Below are 22,240 nucleotides of genomic sequence, written 5' to 3' on the forward strand. Positions count from 1 at the left end.
ACAGTCTACCTTTACCTCTTTGTTCCGACACGGGAACTTAATCCTTGTTCTCGTCTACTACAACATCACTTAAAGTCATATTCTTTCGGCAGAGATCTAAACCATGGCATCCCGATAGTCATATGACTAGCGGTTAGGTCGACTTCTGACATCGTTTATATCCAGCGGTACTGGAATTGCGAAAAGGCGTGCGAGAAGTATGGTAGTGCGATTGAGAGTAAATGAGTGAATTGCTCGTTACGTAGCAATGGTTGCAACGATTTTAATGCATCTTGCCAATTCCATTTTACTCACCAACGAAAGGTGCAGCTCGCCTGGTGTAAGCCGTGAAATGACTATCTGTTCACTGTACAATCATCGAAGGGTCACGTCGTACTTCACACAATGCTCTTGCTTAATTGTACCACTACATCCCATTTCTCCCGAAGGCCTTGGTACTAAACTCACTCTTACCACACACTCTACCCGAATTCCACTGAATCATCACTCGACGGTCCCACGATCGATAATGACGACATATGCTCCACCACCAATTACACGCGACGGCATGCATCCCGCCCCTCTACCCTGGCTGACAGCCCTGCTCAGACCGCGTGTCAAAGACTTCGCAGGTGTCTATAAGCACATCCTGCAGCCTATGGGTATGGCCGCACATAGCGCCTCGTATACTCGACTCACCGACACCGGCGAATTCTACCTTCAAGCCCGCGCCGACACAAAACAAAGCTTTGTCAACAATGTGTACTACAGCACTGCTTCTACCGAAATCAAGCGCCAGCTACTTGAGATGCCGTTTGAAGAATTCTTCGATCTGTGCGTACGTGAATTGCCCAATGCGGGCGACGATCGTGAGGATAAAAGTAACGACGCGAGCGCCCGCCTCTGGTTTCTTTTGAGCTGCGCGACGCATTCCGAAGCCGATGTTGATGGTTCACTAGGCCCAGAGCTGTGGAAGTACTACGAATGGACAACTTGGTGGCCCAACGAATTATCACCAACCTGGTATAGCACCGCGTTCGAAGAGCAGTCCCAGGCATTCCAAGGAAGACACTCCAAGATGTGGCCCGGTCTAACGCGATTTCTCGAGGACGGTATACGTATCCAGGATGGGTACGCAGCGGAAGATATCGAGCACATCATCAAGCACTTCCTCTGGCTCTTACTGAACACCATCGACGTTCACCACTTCGATGATCGACACAGCCTTCGTGCTCGATATCCCCCCCAAGCGGTCGGCAGGGTGATACATGAAGGCTATGAGGTGCTATTTCTGTCCTCGAAGATGGCGCTGCAGAATCCCTTCTCAGACATTCCCAAGCCTGTGCGTGAGGCCCTGGCGACCGTCAATACCAGGGGTAACATCGAGTTCCTTGCGCAATGCCCTCTGCGTGAACTCTACGATATTGTCGCACCGGAGCTCTTCCACGCAACCGTGTACATCAACTTCCTCTATTATGCCTTGGCCGAGGTCGATCGATTGAAAGCAGATCCGAACGGCACCATACGTGCAAACCTGCTGAAGCTGCACATGGTGGGGGCACCGAAGGGGATGCGACCCGATCATACACGTTCTTGGAAACGCCCTGCAGGTATGGGCGACGTGGTCACCGTAGAGCTCGAAGCCTACATCCTTCGCCATCTCGACAATGGCCCTGCCGTGGACGTCCCAATAGAGCCGACCGGACCGCGCATTGATCTCGACAGGTTGTGCGATGTGATGAGCACGCCAATAGCGACCGAGCGCTGCCCAATCTGCCTTGAAGATTACGCGGACGTTGACAACGTGTGCGTAAAGCTAAAGGCCTGTGCGCATCAACTGCATCGCGGGTGCTTGGATGAATTGGTGAACGGGGTGTATCCCGGAGTTCCTGAGATCAGATGTCCAGCATGTCGGACAGTTATATGTAAGGCCCGCGACTATACCGCAGTGTTGGACAATGAGGCTTGAGATGCAGCTTCATAGCTGACAAAAGGCGGAGATTGTGAAATCGGTTGAGTAGGACGTTGGATGTAGACGCTGGTGTTGACAAGTATTTTGTGCATCATATGCTATCGCAAGCTAGAGTATTAATGTAAGAATGATGAGGCGACTCCGTCAAGTGAAGGTCCATGCAGGCGAAGTGTTGAGTAAACGGATGGCACGGCGGGGTCGGCTTGGCGTCATGTGACTGGGTGCAATAGTATTTTTGCGGGTTAGCGCAATGACACGGCAGCAAGGGCATGATCGCCGCAGGGCAGCAACGCCGAAATCTGGAGCGAGGTGAACTGATAGTAACACGACCGTCAAACTCTCGGCGAGCACACACCCAACGAGTGCTCAAGATGAAGAAGCTCGTCAACAACTCTAAATCACGATGACGCCATGTTGAAGATCTCGGCGAGGGCGTGCAGCCGCCAGCTAGCGGACCGAGACGCTTCAGTCATCATAGCTAGAGATGCAGCGGCCAGACCAATAGCTGCACTAGCTCACCAGATAGCAACGGAAGGCAAAAGTAATCACTTTTGCGCAAAGCACTGCTCCAGCGTCTGTTCAATGCGGCGGTCGTGTGTTTTGTCGACTTCCGCTACTCGTCTTTGCGCCGGATGAAATGGCCTCGAACGGGCAACTACTCGCGCATCGCAACTACTACGGGACGACCGGCTATGGCTCACCACCGCCATTCGATACCTCACGGCCCAAGCTGAAGCCCGCAGAGCGAGAGCTGGCAGACTTCACGCTCCTCGAAGCCCTCGACCGCGACGACCGCCCTACCTTCGCCGTCGAAACACGATCGTCCTTAGGCCACGATGAAGCCTACACCATCGATCTCGTGTATGCGAACACGGCGCTTCACACCATTGGCGGGCTTATGACCAAGATCACAGGCGACGAGTCGACTAGCTTGTTCGCGCAGAGCTCGGGACCGCAACTTGCCTTCCGGAATTGGATTCGTGGGCAAGGCATTGAGGAGGACCTACAACAACACGGCAATGCATACACATTCGAAGGGCACGTATGGAATGCGACAAGTGTGGGGCGCTACAAGATTGTCAGCGGAGTGCCAACGCGACTGCTGTGGGTCGACGCCGCCCCAGGAGGAAAGAGCCACCGCACCCTCCGACGCGAGCGGAAAACGCCTCGGAGCAAGCATCGCGCGGATGCGCTACCCATCAAGCCCCAGCTTTCGCTTGCCCAGATACCACAAAATCCTGAGCCCGGTACCAGCTCTTCTGCAGACCAAAGCGCAGCCACGCACACGTCCTTCGACTGTACCTCCGATGTACTCACCTCGACCAGCCCGCACATCGAGTACTTCCGCAGTATAGATTGGGCAAACACACCCCTGGGTCCAATGAGTTCATGGCCTAGTGATCTACGTTGCGTAGCAAACACAGTGCTCAGTAACAATGTGCCAGCCGTCATGTTCTGGGGCGACGATGTCATTATGTTGTACAACGAGTCATATGTCCAACTCCTTGGCAGCCTCCATCCTTGCATGGGCGAAAGCGTCCGCGTCAAGGCACCGGATCATTGGGTCTCGTTTCAACCTCTGGTAGACTACATCAAATCAACAGGCGAATCAATAGCCGAACCTGACATGCTCCTCTTCATTGAGAGAGACAAGATCCTTGAAGAGACACACTGGTCTTTTCAATTCGTCCCAATATTGAACACCGACGGCCAAGTGGCAGCCTACTACCAGTCCTTCTACGAAGTTTCCAACCACCGTATCCTCGAGCGCCGCGTCTCTAGTCTGGTCGCAATGGGAACCCAGAGTGCGAATGCCAGAGATTTCCCATCATTTTGGGAGACTACATTGCGATCACTCAGCTTGAACGATAAAGATGTGCCATTTGCCTTGCTATATGCTGCCGAGCGGCATGTTAGCGCTCAAATACCATCGGTATCATCCCCCGGTAGCATTCCTCCGTTGGAAGGTTGCGTTCTCAAGGGTACCATTGGCGTCTCCGGTGACCATGCCATCGCCCCTGCGAGTATCAACATCAATGAAGGCTCTTATATTCTCCAGCCGTTCCTGAGTCGAGCCGCCAAGTCCGGGAAAGCGACCGTTGTTCACGTCGAGGATCTTCCCGATCCAACAAGGGCCTTGCAAGGCATCGACTGGAAAGGATATGGTGACCCTTGTCGAACCCTAGTCATCTGTCCAATAATACCCACCACTGGTAACCAGGTAGAAGGTTTCCTCATAATCGGCATAAATCCGCGCCGCCCCTTCGACGAAGAGTACCAGCAATACCTGCATGTCATGGTGCGGTTGCTGGCTACGTCTCTTGCTTCCATCGTTCTTTTTGAAGACGAAGTCCAACAAAGAGAAAACGCCATCATCCAGGCTGCTCAGATCCAAGAACATCTGATGGCGGAAATACAACTCAAAGAAAGCAAGTTTCAGCGCTTCGCGGAACGATCCGACGTAGGCATCTTTATTATTGATCCGGCAGGAGCTTATACTTACCGTAATCAACGATGGCATGATATATTTGAGGTCGCATCCTCTGAAGACAACGCCACCGTGGCATGGTATAAGATTGCGTTCGAAGAGGACATCCCTTACTGCCAATCCATGTTCGCAAAACTAATCATGAATCACGAATCTGTTATCTTTGAGCTGCGTACGCGGATGCCCTGGACGCCGCCGTCACAGTCAGATGAGCCGCAGACCGAGGATACCCAGCACTATAAGTGGATTTTGTGTTCAGCCTTCCCCGAGTTGGGTCCGAACGGCGATCTTGTTGAGGTCGTCGGGAATGTTACAGATATATCCAGTAAGCAACTCCATGTACGATGACCCGTGATACATGCACTGACTCTCGCGCCCAATCTAGAGCAGAAGTGGGCTGAAGGCATTCAAAAGATACGCATGGACAGCGCCCTGCAAGGCAAGCAACACCTAGAACACTTTCTGGACACGACGAGTCATGAGATGCGAAACCCTCTCAGCGCCATCATGCAATGCGCGGATTCTATCACGTCTTCCTATCCCCAAGAAGATTACCAAGCGCGCCAAAACACCACACCAAACGAGTGGACGGCTTTCATCGAGTCTACCCTTGACGCTGCCCAGACGATAGGAGTTTGCGCATCGCACATGAAGCACATAGTCGACGATATCCTCACCATATCCAAACTTGATTCGGGTCTCTTGGACATGACACCGGTCATTGCGCAACCCGAGAGTGTAAGACCTCTAATCTGATGACACGTATGTTACACAGACTAACTTCATAACCTAACAGGTGGTTATGCATGCAGTGAAGATGTTCGACGCAGAAGCGAGAGCAGCAGGTATCAACCTCGTGTTGAACGTGGATCAATCCTATCGCAACATGGAGATCGACTGGGCATCTCTGGATCCAACAAGGGTGCTGCAGATTCTCATCAACCTTCTCACCAATGCCATCAAGTTCACACGCTTGGAGTCCACGAAGCGTGTAACAGTGACTCTGGCCGCCAGTAGCGCTGAACCCGTCTCAACGCTACATGGAATACAGTATAACGAGGAGAGGCTAGTAGGACAAGACCCCCACTTGGAAGAGGATTGGAAGAAAGCTCAAGAGTTATTCTACATTCAATTTGCCGTCACTGATACGGGCCGTGGACTTTCCGACGAAGAAAAATGCAACCTCTTCACCCGCTTTTCACAAGCCTCACCTCGGACGCACATACACTACGGTGGCTCTGGCCTTGGGTTATTCATATCTAGACGTCTCACCGAGTTACAAGGCGGATCAATCGGCGTCGCGAGTGAGTCTGGAAGAGGCAGCACGTTTGCCTTCTACATCAAATCACGACGGGCGAGACCTATTGTAGCCCGGAAAGGCAGTCTTCCCCATGTTTTCCCAGAAGAGATCAAGCACAGACGGCCGATACCGCTCGTAAGCCTAACGCGTCCGTCTCCTCCCGTGCGCATATCCACAGGCGAGCAAGGTCACAGATCAGATTCTGCCAGTCCAAAAGCACGCCGCCCGTCAGTGCAATCAAAATCCTCGCAGACCGAACACTCCCATGTTCGCCCCGAAGCGCTAGGGCTACCAGAGGGTCCTGATCTGCAAGAATTGAAGCGCACAAAAAGTATACCAGATACGCTGCATGTTCTCGTCGTGGAAGACAATCTCATCAACCAGCGCGTTCTCGCCAAACAATTGCGCAATCTAGGATGTGTTGTGAGCGTCGCCAACCACGGTCAAGAGGCCCTTGACTTTCTACCAAAGACCAGTCTGTGGAAAAACGATCAAGCTACTGGCGACGCAATCGCACGAGAGGCCCTCCATAATGGTGAACTGCCCGTCGAACTCAGCCTCATCCTCATGGATTGGGAGATGCCCATCATGAACGGACTCACAGCCGTTGCCGAAATACGCAAGCTTGAGCAACAAGGCTTGTTGAAGGAGCGAGTGCCAATTATCGGGGTCACAGCCAATGTGCGTCAACAGCAGATCGAACAAGCTATGGCTGCAGGAATGGATGATGTTGTTGGCAAGCCTTTCAGGGTTGCGGAGTTGCTCGTACGGATGAGGGGCATAGTCGCTGGTATGGATCCGGAGGGACCGAATAGTGCAACCTTGACTGAGGGGTATGCGAGCTTTGGATGATGGAAAAGTCATTGGATCACGATTTACAGGAATTAATACCATTTCACGGGTGCGAGCTCAGCATCCGAACAACTGAGAGACCTCGCAACATCTTTTCCTTGTTCAGTATCGATCGCCGGCCAAGTGCTATAAAGCTCTTCAGGAACCCTACACGTTCAAGGTTAACTGCATTAGCGCACTAGTCGCTTATCGCAGGTTACATATTAACTTGCAGGCTTGAGAACGATTACGCGAACGGCCATCCGTGTAACTACCCCTCATGATGCTGACACTGGACCGACGAGTCTATAAGCTGACAGCATTCTGCATTCTTTCCACCAAGATCACCGCCCTCAACCATGGCGCTGTTCCAAAATCTTGATCTTTGGAACTCCCTCGTCGTCTTCGCTTGCATCCCCATTCTTTACTGCATAGGCTGGCTCATATTTACGCGAACGCTTCACCCACTTGCGAACGTACCAGGTCCTATCTGGCCCGCGATATCGCGCACATGGCTTATGTATCGCATGTATCAGGGTGATTTGGAGATGCACATGCGCGCAATGCATAAAAGGTTCAAACGCTCTGTTTTCGATCGATGGTTAAGAGCTGACATGTCATAGTTAGTGTTCCCATCGTTACGAGTTGAAGGATGTTTTGCAAAGAGACGCTGGTATCGGAACAACATCAAGTTCTGGGCACCTGAGAAACCATGCTAACAGCGTCCGACGTGCTAGCATACGGCCCAATCGTGCGCACAGCACCGGACGAAGTGGCCGTCAGCGACCCAAGTGCCATTCCTATCCTATATCCTACGCAGCAGCCACTTGAAAAAACCGATTGGTACCTCACATATAGAGCGGTGAACCTTGGGCCCAGCCCCGACTTATTCACAGATGACAATGAGAAACATCATGCAGCTCACCGACGGACCGTCGGCTCTGTATACACACTAAGCAGCATATTGAAGAACGAGCGGGCCCTGGACGAATTGATGATGTTGTTCGGGAAGAGGCTCGGTGGATTTGCAGACCGTGAGGAAGATGTTGATTTTGGGTTATGGCTGGAAATGTAAGTGCGCCAGATCACACATGCTCCTCCTTGCAACAACATACTAACCTACACTACACGTACAGGTTCTCCTTCGACAGCGTAGGCGCCGTATTCTTCGGCCAGCCCTTCGGCTTCCTGGAAACGAGTTCAGACTATGGGAACTACATCGCCGCCGTACATACCGCCATGCCGATGAGCTCCGTCATAGCGATGGCGCCGCTGTGGTGCCGCGGGTACCTCCTCCAGATGGGCGTCATGATCCCAAAAGTCTTCAAAGCTATCATGGCTGTAGATGGCATCGGGCAGACTGCTGTCCGTGAAACTGGCGTTGCGCAGGAGAAAAGGGCGGAAGCGGATACGCATCGCACGGATGTTCTGTCGCAGTTATTAGGGATTATGAGGGAGAAGGGAGACAGTCTGTCAATCGAAAAGATTCATGTTGAGATGTGGGCGGCTGTGTAAGGCACAGCTGTGAACGCCATGGACCCTTTTTAGCTAATACATTGGTAGTATCGCCGGCTCAGACAGTACATCCGGTGCTCTCCGCGCAATCTTCTACTTCCTCATGAAACATCCCTCAAAGATGGAACGACTAACCCAGGAGATCGACCATGCCTTTCAGAACAGCACGCTCACCAGTCCCGTACAATACAACCAAGCCACCAAGCTACCCTACCTCATGGCCGTCATCCAAGAGTCGCTAAGACTTTTCCCGCCGTTTGGCGTGCCCATGCCGCGGTACGTGCCGAACGGTGGTCTGCACCTCTTCAGTCATCACATCCCTGCTGGCTTCAAGATCGGCATGAATGCCATGGTCACGCAATACGATGAATCGGTCTTTGGTGAAGACGCGCGGGAGTTCCGTCCGGAGCGATGGCTTGTCGATGACGCACGATACAGAACCATGCAGAAAGCTATGCTGGTGTTTGGCGCGGGTACTAGAACTTGCATTGGGAAGCATGTAAGTACCGACAACTGGGGTTTGAATTGTTGTCGTGTTTGACTGATGATGGTGCTGTACACAGCTTTCGAATGCGGAGATGTATAAGGTGGTGCCGGAGATACTGAGGAGGTTTACGGTGGAGATGGCGCATGATGGGCCTTGGAAGACGCATAATGCGACGTTTGTGCTTCAGAGTGATGTGATTTGTAGAGTTACGCGTAGGCCGATTTGAGTCTAGATGGAAGGTTTCCGCAACGCGTCACGCGTGCGCACGTGCGCGGTCTTGAGACTAGTCTTGATTCGGCGATGCCGCGTCTACCCGGAGAATCACTTTTCCAGCGTTCAGATATCTACAATTCCATTGCCTTCCACATAAACTGATGTTCATCTAAATTCGCATTCTTCGCGTCCTTAATGGACATATTTACCATGTAGTCTATGCTGCTGATGACTCTGTAGCACAACGCGCGACCGCTGTGTAATGAAGTCTGGGGCGGGGCTAGCGCTATCGCTTGGGTTCCTGCCACCTATTCTAACCGGCTTCTCCTTCGCCCATCTCATCTTTGTATAATGATGTAGGCTGCAGGATCTACTCAATCCGACGCCGCTCTCTCGCATCACAGATCTCCGCTCTACACAGCGGACAGCGATTGCTGTTCTTCTCGATACCGTTGACCAGATCCTCTAAGCACTGCGCATGGAACGCATGGCCGCACTCGACCTCCCAAGCCACCGTTGCTGCGCTGCGGACATCAAAAGGCTCCAGATCGACTGGACAGATGGCTTCAGGACCACGCTGGACAGGGCTAGCCACGCTCCTGACTTGAATACGTGGACCGGCCGCTTCCCACTTTACGTCTTCGAATGAAGCAGGCTCGAACTCAGCAGGCTCCTCCTCTTGCCATGCCTGTATAATACGATCAGGTACACGCAAATTTGCGGTCTGGAACGGAATGTAGTTTCTCTGTTCGACGCTTCCCACGCCAAGACTGAGGTCATCGAAAAGGGTTGTGGTTCGAGGCACATCCTTGAAGACGCTTTCTACACATCGCACAAGCCACTTGTACATGTGCCAGTTGAGAAGCTCTGTCTCTGTACTTTGCAGGATTTCCCTCGCTCGCAAGACGACAAAGTCGTGGATAGTACGATGATTTATATTAGCGCAGTGGATGCGCGCATCCAACGGCATGTAATTCCCTGGATCGCCAAACATCTGCGACAGCTGATCGACGCGATACTCTGCAAAAGCCTCCACCAAGCCTGGACTGGGTGCGTAATCTGTCTTCTCGAAAAGGTCGCAAATGTATGCGATGTGGTGGACTAGGAGATTAAGGACAGACTCTGCCGTCTTGCCGTGTCTAGTGGCTGGTGCAGGAATCAACAGTAAGTCGCCCAAATATGGAAAGTCCTCTGGATGCGATCGCTGTTGCACAAAGTTGTCAATATCGCTCGGCCGGTCGAAGTAACGGGGCTGTTCCTCTATCAACTGGGTCAGGAAAGCAGCGTATTGCCCATCGTAGCCTAATTGCAGCATCCTCAACCACAGCTGAGTGTAGTCATCGACACGTACATCCATAAACACTGCGTTTTGCTCTCTGCCCATCTGCTCTCTGTCCATGTAGTCGATCAGCTCCTCACGCCGCTCCATTAGCTCCTGCCACGCTTGTCCGAAATCTCCAGAGGGCGTGGAAGCGAGCGCCCCTAGATTCGCCGTCCATAGATTCAGAGCCAGAGCCCGTTTCCTTGGGTAAGCGAGTGCATATAATAACATGGTGTCGTATGCGGCGACGACTTTACTGCGAGCTTCATGTGTGTCCTCCGCTGCAGCGAGGAGAGTGTGCAGGTACGTTAAGGGAGTGGGCAGCTGGTGTTCTGGCTCTAGTGGACTGTCCATGATAATAGTAGAGCGAGTTGAAGACACGTGTACTTGTAGATCGGTACTGCAACTTCCTGTATGTCTACTGGTGGTGGAAATATCGGCCAGCTCACAACGCCTTTATAAAAACTTACGATTTCACAGACCCGAATTCCAGCGATGAATGGAACGTACAAAGCGCCGACAATAATCGCGACCAGAAGCAACGAGAATCATCGCACCACTTCAATGCTTTGTGGTGAAGAGCCCATGTGCTATTTGCTAGAAAGGAAAGTGACACGTTTATCGAATAGCTACGGTAATGGTATAGTCGAGTCGAAGGTCATTCACGCGCAACAGGTCAAGAATGGATAGTATGGATGTCATGTTGATTAGAGTCTAGGCTGCTCTGTAAAGGACAGGCTTCGAAAATAGGATATCGCTAATTATTACAAGTTTTTCTCGTCCCAACCAAGAGCTATCTAACTAGAGTGGCTGCACGTGGGGTTGGTGGGAGCATTCTTTCCACCAAAGTACACCTTGTTGTAGACGTTGTCGCCAGTCCAAGCATCGGACGGGACCTTCGGGGGGTTGACAGGGCCACCTTCCTGCTGGGAGTGGGGGAAGAGGAAGTTGGGCGAGATGACGTTGTCGGGGCATCCGAGCGCAGTCTTGCTGAGAATGGGGTCGAGGACTGAAAGAGCCCACGAGACACCCTTGGCGACATTCTCCTCGGTACCGCCAAGCGCAAGCGGAGTGATAGAGTTGAGACCCTGGTAGACATCGCAGAGTACGGTCTGGACAGTCAACTTGCCAGTACCGACCTGAGCGACGCCAGGAACGATGATGTTGCGGGGGTAGATCTGGAGGAAGCCGTCGGAGAGGGCCTGGACCGCGCCGTACTGGGTGTCACGGCGGTACCAGTTCTCGGGCCAGCGCTCGGGGACGTACTTGAACTCCTGGGTCTTCTCATCATACTCGGCACCGATGATGCTCATAATGCTCTTGTAGTTGGGCACACCACCCGCACCGTAGGTACCGTTGGAGAAGAACTGGGGGTAGAAGGAGAAAGCGGCGACTGAGACGATCTGGGGGAAAGGGAAGTAGTAGAGGAAGGGGTTGTTGTCCTTGGAGAAACCAGCCGATTTAGCGTAGTGCTTGGCCATGACATCCATGGAGAACTCCTTCTTGGGGTCTTGGGCAGCATACCCAACCATCTGCTTCACCAGACGGGAAGAGAGATGATGGTTGTCACCACATCCCATGTAGTAATCTGTCTCAATGTTAGTGTTCAGGTTCTACTTTGGAGTGTGAGAGGACATACCTTCGCGGTTGGGTGAAACATCAGCTTCGACAACAGAGTGCCTGTTGAGACCACCGATTCCGTTCTTTCCTGAGCCGAGATAGAAGGACAAGCCATCCAAATCTCCACTGCCCAAGACAGCGAATGTGGCTAGAACTGTGGCAAGTTCTACACCCATGTTGAATCCACGCCCAGTGGCCTCCAAAACCTGTCCGTAGGTGACGTAACCGTTGCGGGGGAGATAACCATGATTGGCGAGCAAGTTCAGACCTGGGCAGGGGCCACGAGAGTCGTTGGGACCAGGCGCCTTGAACTCGTAGCCAGGCTCAGGACGCAGGTTGCTCTTCTTGACGATGGCCTGTCCGACTGAGGACAGGAGCCCATCAACAACGCCGCCAAGCGAGCCCAACAGATTTCCGACTGGGTTGAGCAGCTGAGGTTCAGCGGCGCGGTTCGCAAGTTGTTCACGCTTGATCTCCCCGCGCAGGAACTCCTCCATCTCTGGGCGGGAGTTCGCGCCCATCATGCCGGGGTATGCGGCAGCGAGGGCTGGCAACGCCAGAGTAACTGATTGAGTGAACCTCATGATGTCGGTGACACAAGATTGTCTGTGTGAGGAGAAAGGGGGAGAAGGAGCAAGTGATGGCTCTGGCTGAAGAACTGATGTGGAACACACGGTGAAGAGGATTTATACACTTCTACTCCGCGCAGCTGCTCCTAAGCCTCTCCACCGCTCCGGTAAGGCCTGCATGGATGGTATCTGTTGGCACCGTCCAAGTTGAGTATGATCTTCATCAACAGTCGCCGAAGAAGTGTGTCGCGCTTCCATTTTCGTACGGTTGTCATCATGATCGCCAGCTAGAACTGGGGGAGATTTAGTCAAAACGCCATGCCGCTACAGATCCACACATGGATGAAGCAGAGCGCAGCAACCCAATCAGATGTTTCCGGATTACCCATTACTTACCTGAGTCGTGGTGCTCCGCGGCCAAGCGCTTGAAAGCGAGTCAAAATCGTGGGGTTTTGGTATTCAGCACAACTCGAGTGACCCACTTGTATCCACACAGTGCGCCAGGGATTCACCTGGATCGAAGGTGAATTCCCCAGATTCAAGGTAGTGATCGCGATGATAAAGGAGGCGTTATCATTTGCTCTCAGCAGCTAACACTCACTGGGTTCGATCAAGCCACAATGGTGAGCGCGGTCTCCTGTCATCGAAGAAGTGTGGATGGGTGGAGCTGTCGTAACGTGTCAGTCGCAATTTCTGAACCATCGCAATGAATCTGAGAACGAATCTGATAGAGTTCTCGAAGCAGACTCCTATGGCCTACACATCTCCCGTACATAGAGCAGGGGTTAGGTGACGGTAATAGATACATCATATCTTGGTGCACTATGCAGTAGCTTGCAGAATCGGCAGGTAGAATAGCGCCGGCTCTCTTATTCGACGGAGAATTTGTACTCACCCTCGCCGAACTCTGGTAGTGCACAGGGGCTCCTGGGATGCCTATGCGGCCCCATCGGGATCAGAACAGGCTGCCAGTTAGCCTAATGCTATCTGTACAGGGCGTTCGCTGTGAACTTGCAGAGTCCACAGTGCTGGCGATATGACCGACGTCAGGATGCTGCAGGAAATATTGGCACACTCGCCAATGTGCCATGATGAGCCGTGATGTGCCGTGATGGCAACCAGGATCGGATCGGAAAATCCGCAGTTTGCTAGTGCTCGATACATGGAGATACGGTTCGGTTAGATTCACAGCGTCGATCCGGCTGATTGAGATCGGCGGCTCTGCGTTTCGCATTGCGATCGAATTTTGGCCAGGAAATGATGCGAAAGTTGAAATCCCGCGTTCTCGCTCGATGGCGTTAGGTGGACTGGCGTTTCGCTTGCCTGGTGGCAGAAGGGGAAAGGTCTTCACCAGCGACGTCACTGCGCTATCGCGGAGCCCCGTACCGACGACGATCATCGACGCTAGCGCCAACCTTAACCCCGAAACGCGACAACGTGGCGCTTTCGCTCGTGATGGCGCAGTGACATGGGACAAAGCCACTGCGCAAAAGAAATGTTGAGCTCGATACATGCCTGCCAGCACCAATCGCAATCTGTTCACCTCCCGAGGTACCAATCACGACTCTCACGTTGGTCATGACAAGGACCAGAGCCTAGGCGGCAGGTTGAGCTAAGGGAGCTGACTCTGATGCACCCATTACAGACCGCTTGCGCAGAGACATTTTGGCAATCATTGAGCGCGTCACGTTTTCGCGCTGTTCACGTGGGGATCTTCCGAGCTTACGTGCCCCTGGCAATCAAACACCGGGAGCTTTTTACGGGGAGTTTCCGAGTCCCTTGAACTCCCCAAGCTCAGCGACGGCCGCAGCTTGCGGAAAATTTTACTTTTTGGTGGGAGCCGGCACGAAATACCTCCACTGTTCCGTTTGAAATGCATCTATGCATTCGTCTGCCCCTGCGTGGGTGATATTACCTAGGTATCTTTCTGACTTCGCAGACCCTCCGGACAAGGAAAATATTTCAGTCTCAACCTCACGAAGTGTCACCCCATCCGCAGTCGTGGCCACTCAGCCCAAGCGCGGTTGTCGATATGGACTCGATTCTGGGATTTGCGATCCTTATCATCTCACACAGCCTGCTGGTCTCTACAAGGTATTTTGTTGACAAAGTTGTGAGCGGCTTTCGTCTATGGCCTGTCAAGTAACAATAGGTGCAGTGGACAACCGACCTAAGCATGGCTTCCGGCGACATCACGCAAAACACCAGAAACTGTGCGAAGTTAGTCTGGGTCATTAATTTCTCACCTGTTTGTCTTCTTCTAGCATCCTCCCAGGCGTCGACGTCCACTCAACTATCCTTGCGATTCTATCTCTTGGTTGCCATCCACTTCATCTTATAGTACTGCGACAACGCAGAGCGAAATAAGCCACTTACAACTTCTACGACATCAACTACCTAGACAAAAAGATACTCTTACAAATAAGAGAAATCGCAGGTACAATATACTGTTGCGCCGCCGGTTCATAACACGCGGTCCTGTTGACAGTCAGCAATCCTCGAGGAACCTACGCTCATTCGTTAAAGCATCAAGCCATCCAGGTCATTGGGGTTGCAGATGACATTGATAGCTTCTTACGCTATGTGACAACCGATGCGACAATGTATGCTGCGAAGTAGATTAGTTTTATGTCGATTCAGATGTACTTATTCTCATCAACTTCGTGGCTCAGCACAACAAAAACAACAACGGTAGTTGGAACCCATAGCATTGTGAGCTTACCTACCTCTTAGACAATGTGCTTGACAATTCGATCTACAATGTCATTTCAATGACTACATATGCTCCATACCTCACGAGACCATGTCATTCACTCCGACGCAAGCGACACCAAAAGACAAATCCACGACCATGGCGACGAGAACGCCTCAATCCCCTTTACCTATCCTCATCAACATCCTACAATCCCACACAAAGACCCCAGAGGAAGGATACAGAGTCCTGCAAGCCTACCAAATATTCGTTGACTACGCCTTTCAATGCCGCACTGACGATGCCTTTGTAACGCTCCTCGACGCCACTGTCATACCTGAAGAATGGTACGACCTCCGTAGCTGGCTCCATACGCAGCATCCTGATACCAATACTCTTGAAAGATTCCCCTCCCACTACGACGTCGCCACCGAACTCATCCGCAACCTCCCGGAACATGACCGTCTAACGCTAGTGACAACCTCTAAGAGCTATTGTTATCACGTTGGCGAGCAGACAGGTTTTACGCTGAGAACCCTCATTCGACATGGAGGCTTCAAAGAGCTATTGAAATACATCATAAAACTGCAGCCACGATGTGCAGTGCAGACCAAGGAAAAAGAAAAAGAAATGGAGATAGCCATACACCGAGATGCGGAGACACATTTTATCGAAGCGATACGCAAACAGATTGATACTGTAAACCCGGACAAGATTAAGAATACGCTAGCTGTGCTCTCGGAGATCGCTGTGCGTGCCGCTGCTTTCCTCCAAAAGTGCGACTTCACGGTTACGGAGGAAACTGCCCACGAATTTTACATGGATTCAATCATGTACACCCGTTCCATCGTATCAGAGCCTTTCAGCATGATTCCACTGGCTGAGAGGCGTGATTTGGCGCGCCTTGATGTAATGGTGTTGGCACGCTCACTGTTGGACCAAGCCTTTGCCATTGCGAAGACAACTCCTGTACGGCAGGAATTAGCCTGGCGTCTCCATCACTGGATGGCGCATTGCGTAAAGGGTGCTTTCAGGCTTGATGTCCATAACCAGTTCCGCTACTTCGATATTGCAAACGCAGTGGCCGAAGTCATGCGTAGTCCATTCCGATGGCAAGGTTTCTTCGCTACTAATCCGACGCCGCTTGCTAATTTCCTTCCTCGCGGTTGGGAAGACCAGGATGGGGACCGTTTCTCCTATGGTGAGCTGACTATCCCACCGCTCGAGGAGGAGGAGGAGGATGCGCTTTGGTTCATGGAGGATGTGAACAGGGAGCCGGATAGTCCGCGACGAAGTGCGCGTATCTGCTCTTCACCGGTACGCACAGCAGATGAGATTGGGCCAGACGCTACTTGCACGATATGTGGCGACGCGCTTGCTGTAGTCGAAGGGCTGTGTCTGCAAATGCCTATGCGTGTGCATTGCAGCGGGGGACACATTTATCACTATGAATGCTTGACGATGTTGATCAACGGCATTGATGCGTATGCGAATAAGTGCCCTGTTTGCCGTCAAGAGATTTGTTCACTGCGGCGTAGCAAGGCTATCATTGACGACGACGAGGAGGAGATGAACGAAGAGCTGGACGAGGAGATGGACGAAGAGGTGGAGGAAGAGATGTACGAGGTGGACGAAGAATTGAACGAGTGTGTGAACGGACGGGTGAACGAGTGGGTGAACGAGCGGGTGGACGAGGAAATGAACGAGGAGATGGACGAGGACGTAAATCAGGGAATAGACTAGTTGTGAGAATAAGAGCACAAGACCACTTGTCGCTATGTTACAATACATGCAGTCCCATCCCTCGCCATCCCACCAAGTAGCAACTCCTTCGCGATACTTTCTCATAAGTAACCCACATCCTTCTTTAACTGCATCCCATCCTTGAAGTTACCCCAAAATGTCTTGTCGTTCTTCCTCCGCACGATCGCAACTATGATGCCTATGAGAAGCCATAGGCACAGTATTGTCAAGCTGAGAAAGATGACCGTATATAAGATCGACTTTTCTAGGACTGTGAAATCCTTGTCGTTTTTGTCGCCTTCGCGTTGGAGAAGGACTGAAAATGGGGATTTGTATCGAGTGGGAAGCGTAGCGGGGACGGGACTGGCTTGTATTGCGAGGCATAGCGCAAAGAAGAGCTGAAGACTATTAGCATGTATCGGTTTACTACAGTGTTCTTTGGCTACTTACCAACGCGAAGATTGAGTTGGTAAGTGGCATGGCTTCTGCTAAGGGCACGTCGCGGAGTGGTGAGTATAGTGAGTATAGTGAGATTAAATACAGCGAATGTTAGCGAAAGATGAACAGATTTGATGCGATGCAGAAGAACAATTGTGCGAGGTAAGAAGGAGGAACTCATCATGCCGAATTTATGTAGCGCAGCATTGTTTGTGCGTGAAGGTTCAACGACACGACACATGCCAGCGTTACTTTACCTAAAGATAGGAAAGGGTTGATCGAAGTGATGAGAAAACGTATCGTGAAGTCTGTTCATGATCAAGGTGCGATGCATTGGATATGCGCCAAAAGAGAGATACTCGAAGCTCGAGAGTTCCATGTACTCAACTTCAACACTGAATGCACCGGCTCGAGACTACTTCCTAGAGCCGGCAGGGCAGTCGCACACACCTGGATACTCTCAATCAGATCGCACTGATTCCAAGAACTGGCTATGCATCCACTACGTCAATTTTGTCGATCCGCGGAAAACAAGAGTTGAGCGCGTGAATCAAAAACTCTTCCAACGCACCCACCACAGTCCAACAGCCCACAACTCTTACGTCAAACCCAAAGCGACGTGGCAAGAAGAAAGACCCATCTACTCGATACCGGAGTAGGGCCGTCCGTTCTCACTTCGCCCGGTGAAATGTGTCATGAAAGAGGACGCTGATGAGTCCGGGTGACCGCGATCGATGTCTTCCAGTCACGCATCTCTGCGGCCTTGCGGCACAGTAGAGCTCGCCCTCCCGCCCAGCGTTGTGTGGAAGGAACCGTCGGTCCCACTGCGGCACACACTCAATGAGACACAAAGAGCGGCAGCGGCGGCCAGTTCGCATGAGGCACGGCGTGAGAAGGTTCGGAACGCAGCGTCTGACTGTCGCGGACGTTCCCGTAGAGGCACAGTTACGCCCGTGTGCCTGTGCCTGACATGCGATGACGGGATGGGACCTGAGGGCTGAGGCCAGATAGCTACGCCGCAGCTACAATCCGTCAGATCAGAAGTCCTGACGCACTTTGCCGCACCCATATGACTGCGCCGCAGAGTCTCGAGCCGTAGTATGCGCGGGGTTGGGTGATGGGTCTCGCAGGTCTTCTTCTAACCGACGGCCATACTAGATGGTAGTACGGTGTTGGTTCTGAAACGTCTTTGCATCGCCTCGTTGCTGCATAAGTGTATTGCTTGCGATGCATTAGCGGGCTTGTCGTTCAATACTCACACCATGTGATGGCCGTTACTGCGACCTTTGATAGCAATTACGCAGTGAGGTATGTTGTCTCACTCTGTAACACGGGTTCGCAACGCCTTCCAGAGACATAAGCGACTTCATCTCGGGGTATGTAATGTCTGGAAGGCCTAGTTCTCTGTATAGCCGTATATGCAGCCGATGAACCGAATGATCAGTCTACACTGTCATGTCTTGCCCCGCGGTATCCGCTCTTACAAGGTCGTATTGGGATTACGTTGACCTGCGCATTTCAACGACCATATCTGCGACCGCTGTTAGTGCATTTGAAAGTTTCAGTATGTCTTGTTGGCCGGCAGTTCGGCCGGAGGTACTTCTAAGCGCCGGCTCTCAACCGTGGATTGGTTCCCGAGCATGTAGTCGTGTTGGTTCCAGTACTAACAAGTAGCCAGAGTGGCTGTCACAGCAGACGATTTATCAAAACTCGCTTGTAAGTAGCTGTTCCTTTATCGAAAAGACGTAAGCTGCAGTAGTAGGGCGGCAATGTAGCAAGTGATGGCAGTAGAGAGTGCTTCGAGTAGCTCGCGAATCCAAAAAGGGTTAGTGAGCTGAGGCTGCGAGGAACGAAATGTGTAAATTGACAAGCACATGAAGCATCGCCTCAGCCAATCCTTCTATTTCGAAATTCTCATAGGGCTGAGTCAGGTGGTTTGCCTGAGGCTCTTTCTCCCAGGCAAGAAACACGATGGGAAGATGGGAGACAGTGGTTGAGTGGTGGCTTGCTGGGCGGCGCTTACAGGTTGGGTGGGGGTGGGGGACTTGCTGAAGGCTTATTCATTCGTCCAATGGGAAGAAAGCGAAGATGTGCGATGTACAATCCCGTAGGTGCCGGTGTCGCAACATGAGAGGCACGTCGAAGAGAAGGCAGCAGACTCGGAGGGCATGTGGATGCTCAGTATTCTGGGCATGGCGGAGCCAGGCACATGTGGAAGCAGACCAGGCTGCGATGGCACATGGCTGCCTGCAAACCTTCTTCCGGCCGGTGCATACCGCGATCGGGATTCAAAAGTTGATTGCTAGTAAAGACGATGCCGTCATTGCGACGAATAGTGAAGAAGTCGCGATGATGTGCTGCTGGTGATGACAGTTTTGGCGAGGCAGACTTTGTCGGTTCAGCCTCATGGAGGATTAGCCGGGAGGCAGACATGTGGGTGGAGCTACTTTTAGGCACGGGAAGCAACCACGCTAGTCTCGTTTGGGCCGGCATCTGGTGCAACTGCCCCGCGCAAGATGGAAGATAGAGGTACAGCCCTGCCACGGCGGTGAGGCTGTGATGGTTTGGCGCACGATGAGGTAGTGTAGGTAGAGGTGAAAGAGACAGAGGATGCTGCCCAGATGCGGCTGTTGCATATCGCAATATTGACCGATGCATGCCATGTAAGCGACAGAGAGTGGGTGTAGTCGACGAAGGATCAGCTCCCCAACCGAATCAGATAGCTTTCGCGACAGGAGTGGATCCCGCACGTGCCCGACTGTGATTGCATCCTTCGATCAAGCCATGCCCGTTGTGACGGACATAATCTGCAGCGTGAGGTGATCCTACTCGAATTATCCTGCCGTGTGATTCCTGCCTCTTCCTCCCGGCGACCTGTTTGCGGGGACGCCGACGTCGAGTCTCCCTAAAGAGGCTGTTCTCTGGGTACGTCATTTCGGCGAGCGCGACACCAGCACCAGCTCTATCATGCCGATGATCTTGATCTGAGTGTGGCATCTCCATGTGTTCCGAAAGGGTAATCCATTCGCCGTAGATCTATCCAGATGGTAAGTACCGGCGGGCTTACTGCGGTGTTTCCACAACCTCAGGAAGGGGAGAACCAGTCCAGCCCGAGCAATCGCCTGAATCGCGCCATCAGCGGGTCGCGGCAAAGTGCTCTCGACCTCCATCCATGAATGTCTCAATGTGACCCACCCGCGATGCTCCACGCGATGCAGCCTCCCTGGACCTTGCTGCTTGGACAACAAACGCATGGTTGCGTCGAAGCTAAGTCGGCTGCCCAGCACGTGCCTCTCATTTCTCAACATCCCGCACTAATCCCATCGCGCTTTGAACCTTTCCGGGCGGGCCAACGGTGATCACTGGCGCGCTCGTACGTTACAGAGCGCTGGATTGGTCATGTCTCAACGCACAGGTCTTTGTCGGACGAAATCGAGTGTCTAGCCCTACGGCTATTGAACTATCAAGCTCGTAGGCCGTCGCCTGTCAACAAACACCAGCGCCGCGGAGAGGGGCCACATCTGCAAGCTGCAAGTCAAGTCAAGTCATCTCGCTTGATCTTCTCTACACCCTAGACGCGCTCATCAGCCGACGCGACCCAAGCTGCAAGAGCTCGACGGCATCCAACGCAGACACGTGCCGAAGCGAGCAACGGCCCTGGAGGCCGCTGGATTGAGCTCCCTATTCATCAAGATTACCGGCTATACTGCGTCTTACGCCCCCATTGAGCAAATAATGTCCCTGTCCTCACACATTCGGCAAAGCTCTCACCGCTTCAGTTTCACATCGCTTTACATGCTCGAGGGACGAAGGTATAGCATGCGGGACGTTGCGGTTCATTTCCCACCATGCTAAGCTGAAGTGGTGCTATTAGGCGATCTCTGCCGGCTGGCAGCCTCGCGAAAAGATCATGGTGCCAGACCCGACCCGCGCACCCAACGCTTGAACCAAAACAGCAAATGCCATGGTACAGCTCTAACTAACGAACAAGGTTGTCGTTCATGGAGTCGCGAGAGCCGCCGATGGAGCATTGCATAGTCTATGGGCCGCGAGAGCACGTCGATTGCACCTGAAATACGCGCCGGCTACGAACTAACAGCTCTGGTCACCTCACCCTCCTCCACGGGTCACGATTCGTCTGCCCTGGTCCAGCTTACTAGGATCCCTGCCTCTAACCATCGTCTCGGTTGCGGAGGAGCTGAGTCCTCATGAAACAGACAGCGGTCCTGGCCCGACAATCAGGCTCGCCAGCGCCCAAACGCGCAAGAAGCTGCTTGTCCCATGTGCAAGGCGACCGCCATCGTCAATCTGAAGGCGGCTCCGCCGGCTGGGGCTGTCTGCATGGGGTTCTACGCTGCAATCCTCAGATGTGCAAATGCAGGAGCTTGAGCCCTGAAAACCGGTGAAGGCTGTGACGTGCGTGATGCAGTCGTCCTGTGTGCCGAGCAAAGCGCGTCGATGCTCATCAAATCCCCAGCGGTCCCCATGCCTGTGCGAGCCAGTGCAAATCAATGCAAAAGTGGATGCCGTCGTCCGGCGCCTTTTCATTTGCCTTGTGCCTTGAAGGCTGAGGAAGCTTGGTCGACGTGTTCCCAAGCTTTGCGCGAGCGGACGCACTAAACCATCAGGCCCCCCGCCTCACGAGTAGCCCTACGCCCATAGCGGGCTGCCGTGTGGAGATTGGGTGAGGGTCAGGGACTGCGGGACCATCTGAAGCCGCTTCATGTCCTCGCGGAGGGACTGCTTACCGTGCTTACGCCTTGGACATTTGCACCTTGACGAATGAACACAGCAAGCCGGTGGGTGCGAGGCGGTCGGCCACGAAGAGTGTGTTACAGCTCTCGCCGTCTTTCCCATCGCCGACTTGTTATTCGGCGACGAGATACATTGCAGTTGTCCTGCGTGCTGTGAGGTGTCTGGCGCATGGATCCCTGGTAGGGCTGGTGGGCTTTGACAGGCGAGACTACACATCTGCCGCTCAGTGCACCTAACAATGCCATGTCCACCAATGAGGGCGCAGGGCACCGCGAAACTGTCGGACATATCTTGCTCTGCAGGGGCGAGCATCGCAA

General features: G+C 52.7%; 5 protein-coding genes across 5 annotated transcripts; 3 read left to right on the forward strand and 2 right to left on the reverse strand.

Annotated features, from left to right (window-relative positions):
* Positions 1 to 547: 547 nt before the first annotated feature.
* Positions 548 to 1,847, forward strand: J4E85_006514 (uncharacterized protein; the record flags this gene model as incomplete). Its single annotated transcript, XM_051470751.1, is given in 2 exon segments — positions 548 to 1,785; positions 1,802 to 1,847. The coding sequence occupies 2 exon segments, from the start codon at positions 548 to 550 to the stop codon at positions 1,845 to 1,847; spliced, it is 1,284 nt and encodes a 427-aa protein (XP_051324961.1).
* A 741-nt stretch (positions 1,848 to 2,588) lies between these two features.
* Positions 2,589 to 8,719, forward strand: J4E85_006515 (uncharacterized protein; the record flags this gene model as incomplete). The annotated part of the gene is made up of 7 exons (XM_051470752.1): positions 2,589 to 4,764; positions 4,825 to 5,177; positions 5,236 to 6,529; positions 7,293 to 7,641; positions 7,707 to 8,081; positions 8,134 to 8,558; positions 8,673 to 8,719. The coding sequence occupies 7 exons, from the start codon at positions 2,589 to 2,591 to the stop codon at positions 8,717 to 8,719; spliced, it is 5,019 nt and encodes a 1,672-aa protein (XP_051324962.1).
* Positions 8,720 to 9,155: 436 nt separating this feature from the next.
* J4E85_006516 (uncharacterized protein) lies at positions 9,156 to 10,460 on the reverse strand (the record flags this gene model as incomplete). The annotated part of the gene is made up of 2 exons (XM_051470753.1): positions 9,156 to 10,362; positions 10,414 to 10,460. The coding sequence occupies 2 exons, from the start codon at positions 10,458 to 10,460 to the stop codon at positions 9,156 to 9,158; spliced, it is 1,254 nt and encodes a 417-aa protein (XP_051324963.1).
* A 443-nt stretch (positions 10,461 to 10,903) lies between these two features.
* On the reverse strand, positions 10,904 to 12,310 carry J4E85_006517 (uncharacterized protein; the record flags this gene model as incomplete). Its single annotated transcript, XM_051470754.1, has 2 exons — positions 10,904 to 11,694; positions 11,746 to 12,310. The coding sequence occupies 2 exons, from the start codon at positions 12,308 to 12,310 to the stop codon at positions 10,904 to 10,906; spliced, it is 1,356 nt and encodes a 451-aa protein (XP_051324964.1).
* A 2,836-nt stretch (positions 12,311 to 15,146) lies between these two features.
* On the forward strand, positions 15,147 to 16,730 carry J4E85_006518 (uncharacterized protein; the record flags this gene model as incomplete). The annotated part of the gene is made up of 2 exons (XM_051470755.1): positions 15,147 to 16,471; positions 16,526 to 16,730. The coding sequence occupies 2 exons, from the start codon at positions 15,147 to 15,149 to the stop codon at positions 16,728 to 16,730; spliced, it is 1,530 nt and encodes a 509-aa protein (XP_051324965.1).
* Between the last annotated feature and the right edge of the window lie 5,510 nt (positions 16,731 to 22,240).

This window comes from Alternaria conjuncta (genome assembly GCF_024043145.1).
Source record: "Alternaria conjuncta strain BMP 0040 chromosome Unknown scaffold_9, whole genome shotgun sequence".
In the NCBI taxonomy this organism is placed as follows: Eukaryota; Fungi; Ascomycota; class Dothideomycetes; order Pleosporales; family Pleosporaceae; genus Alternaria; species Alternaria conjuncta.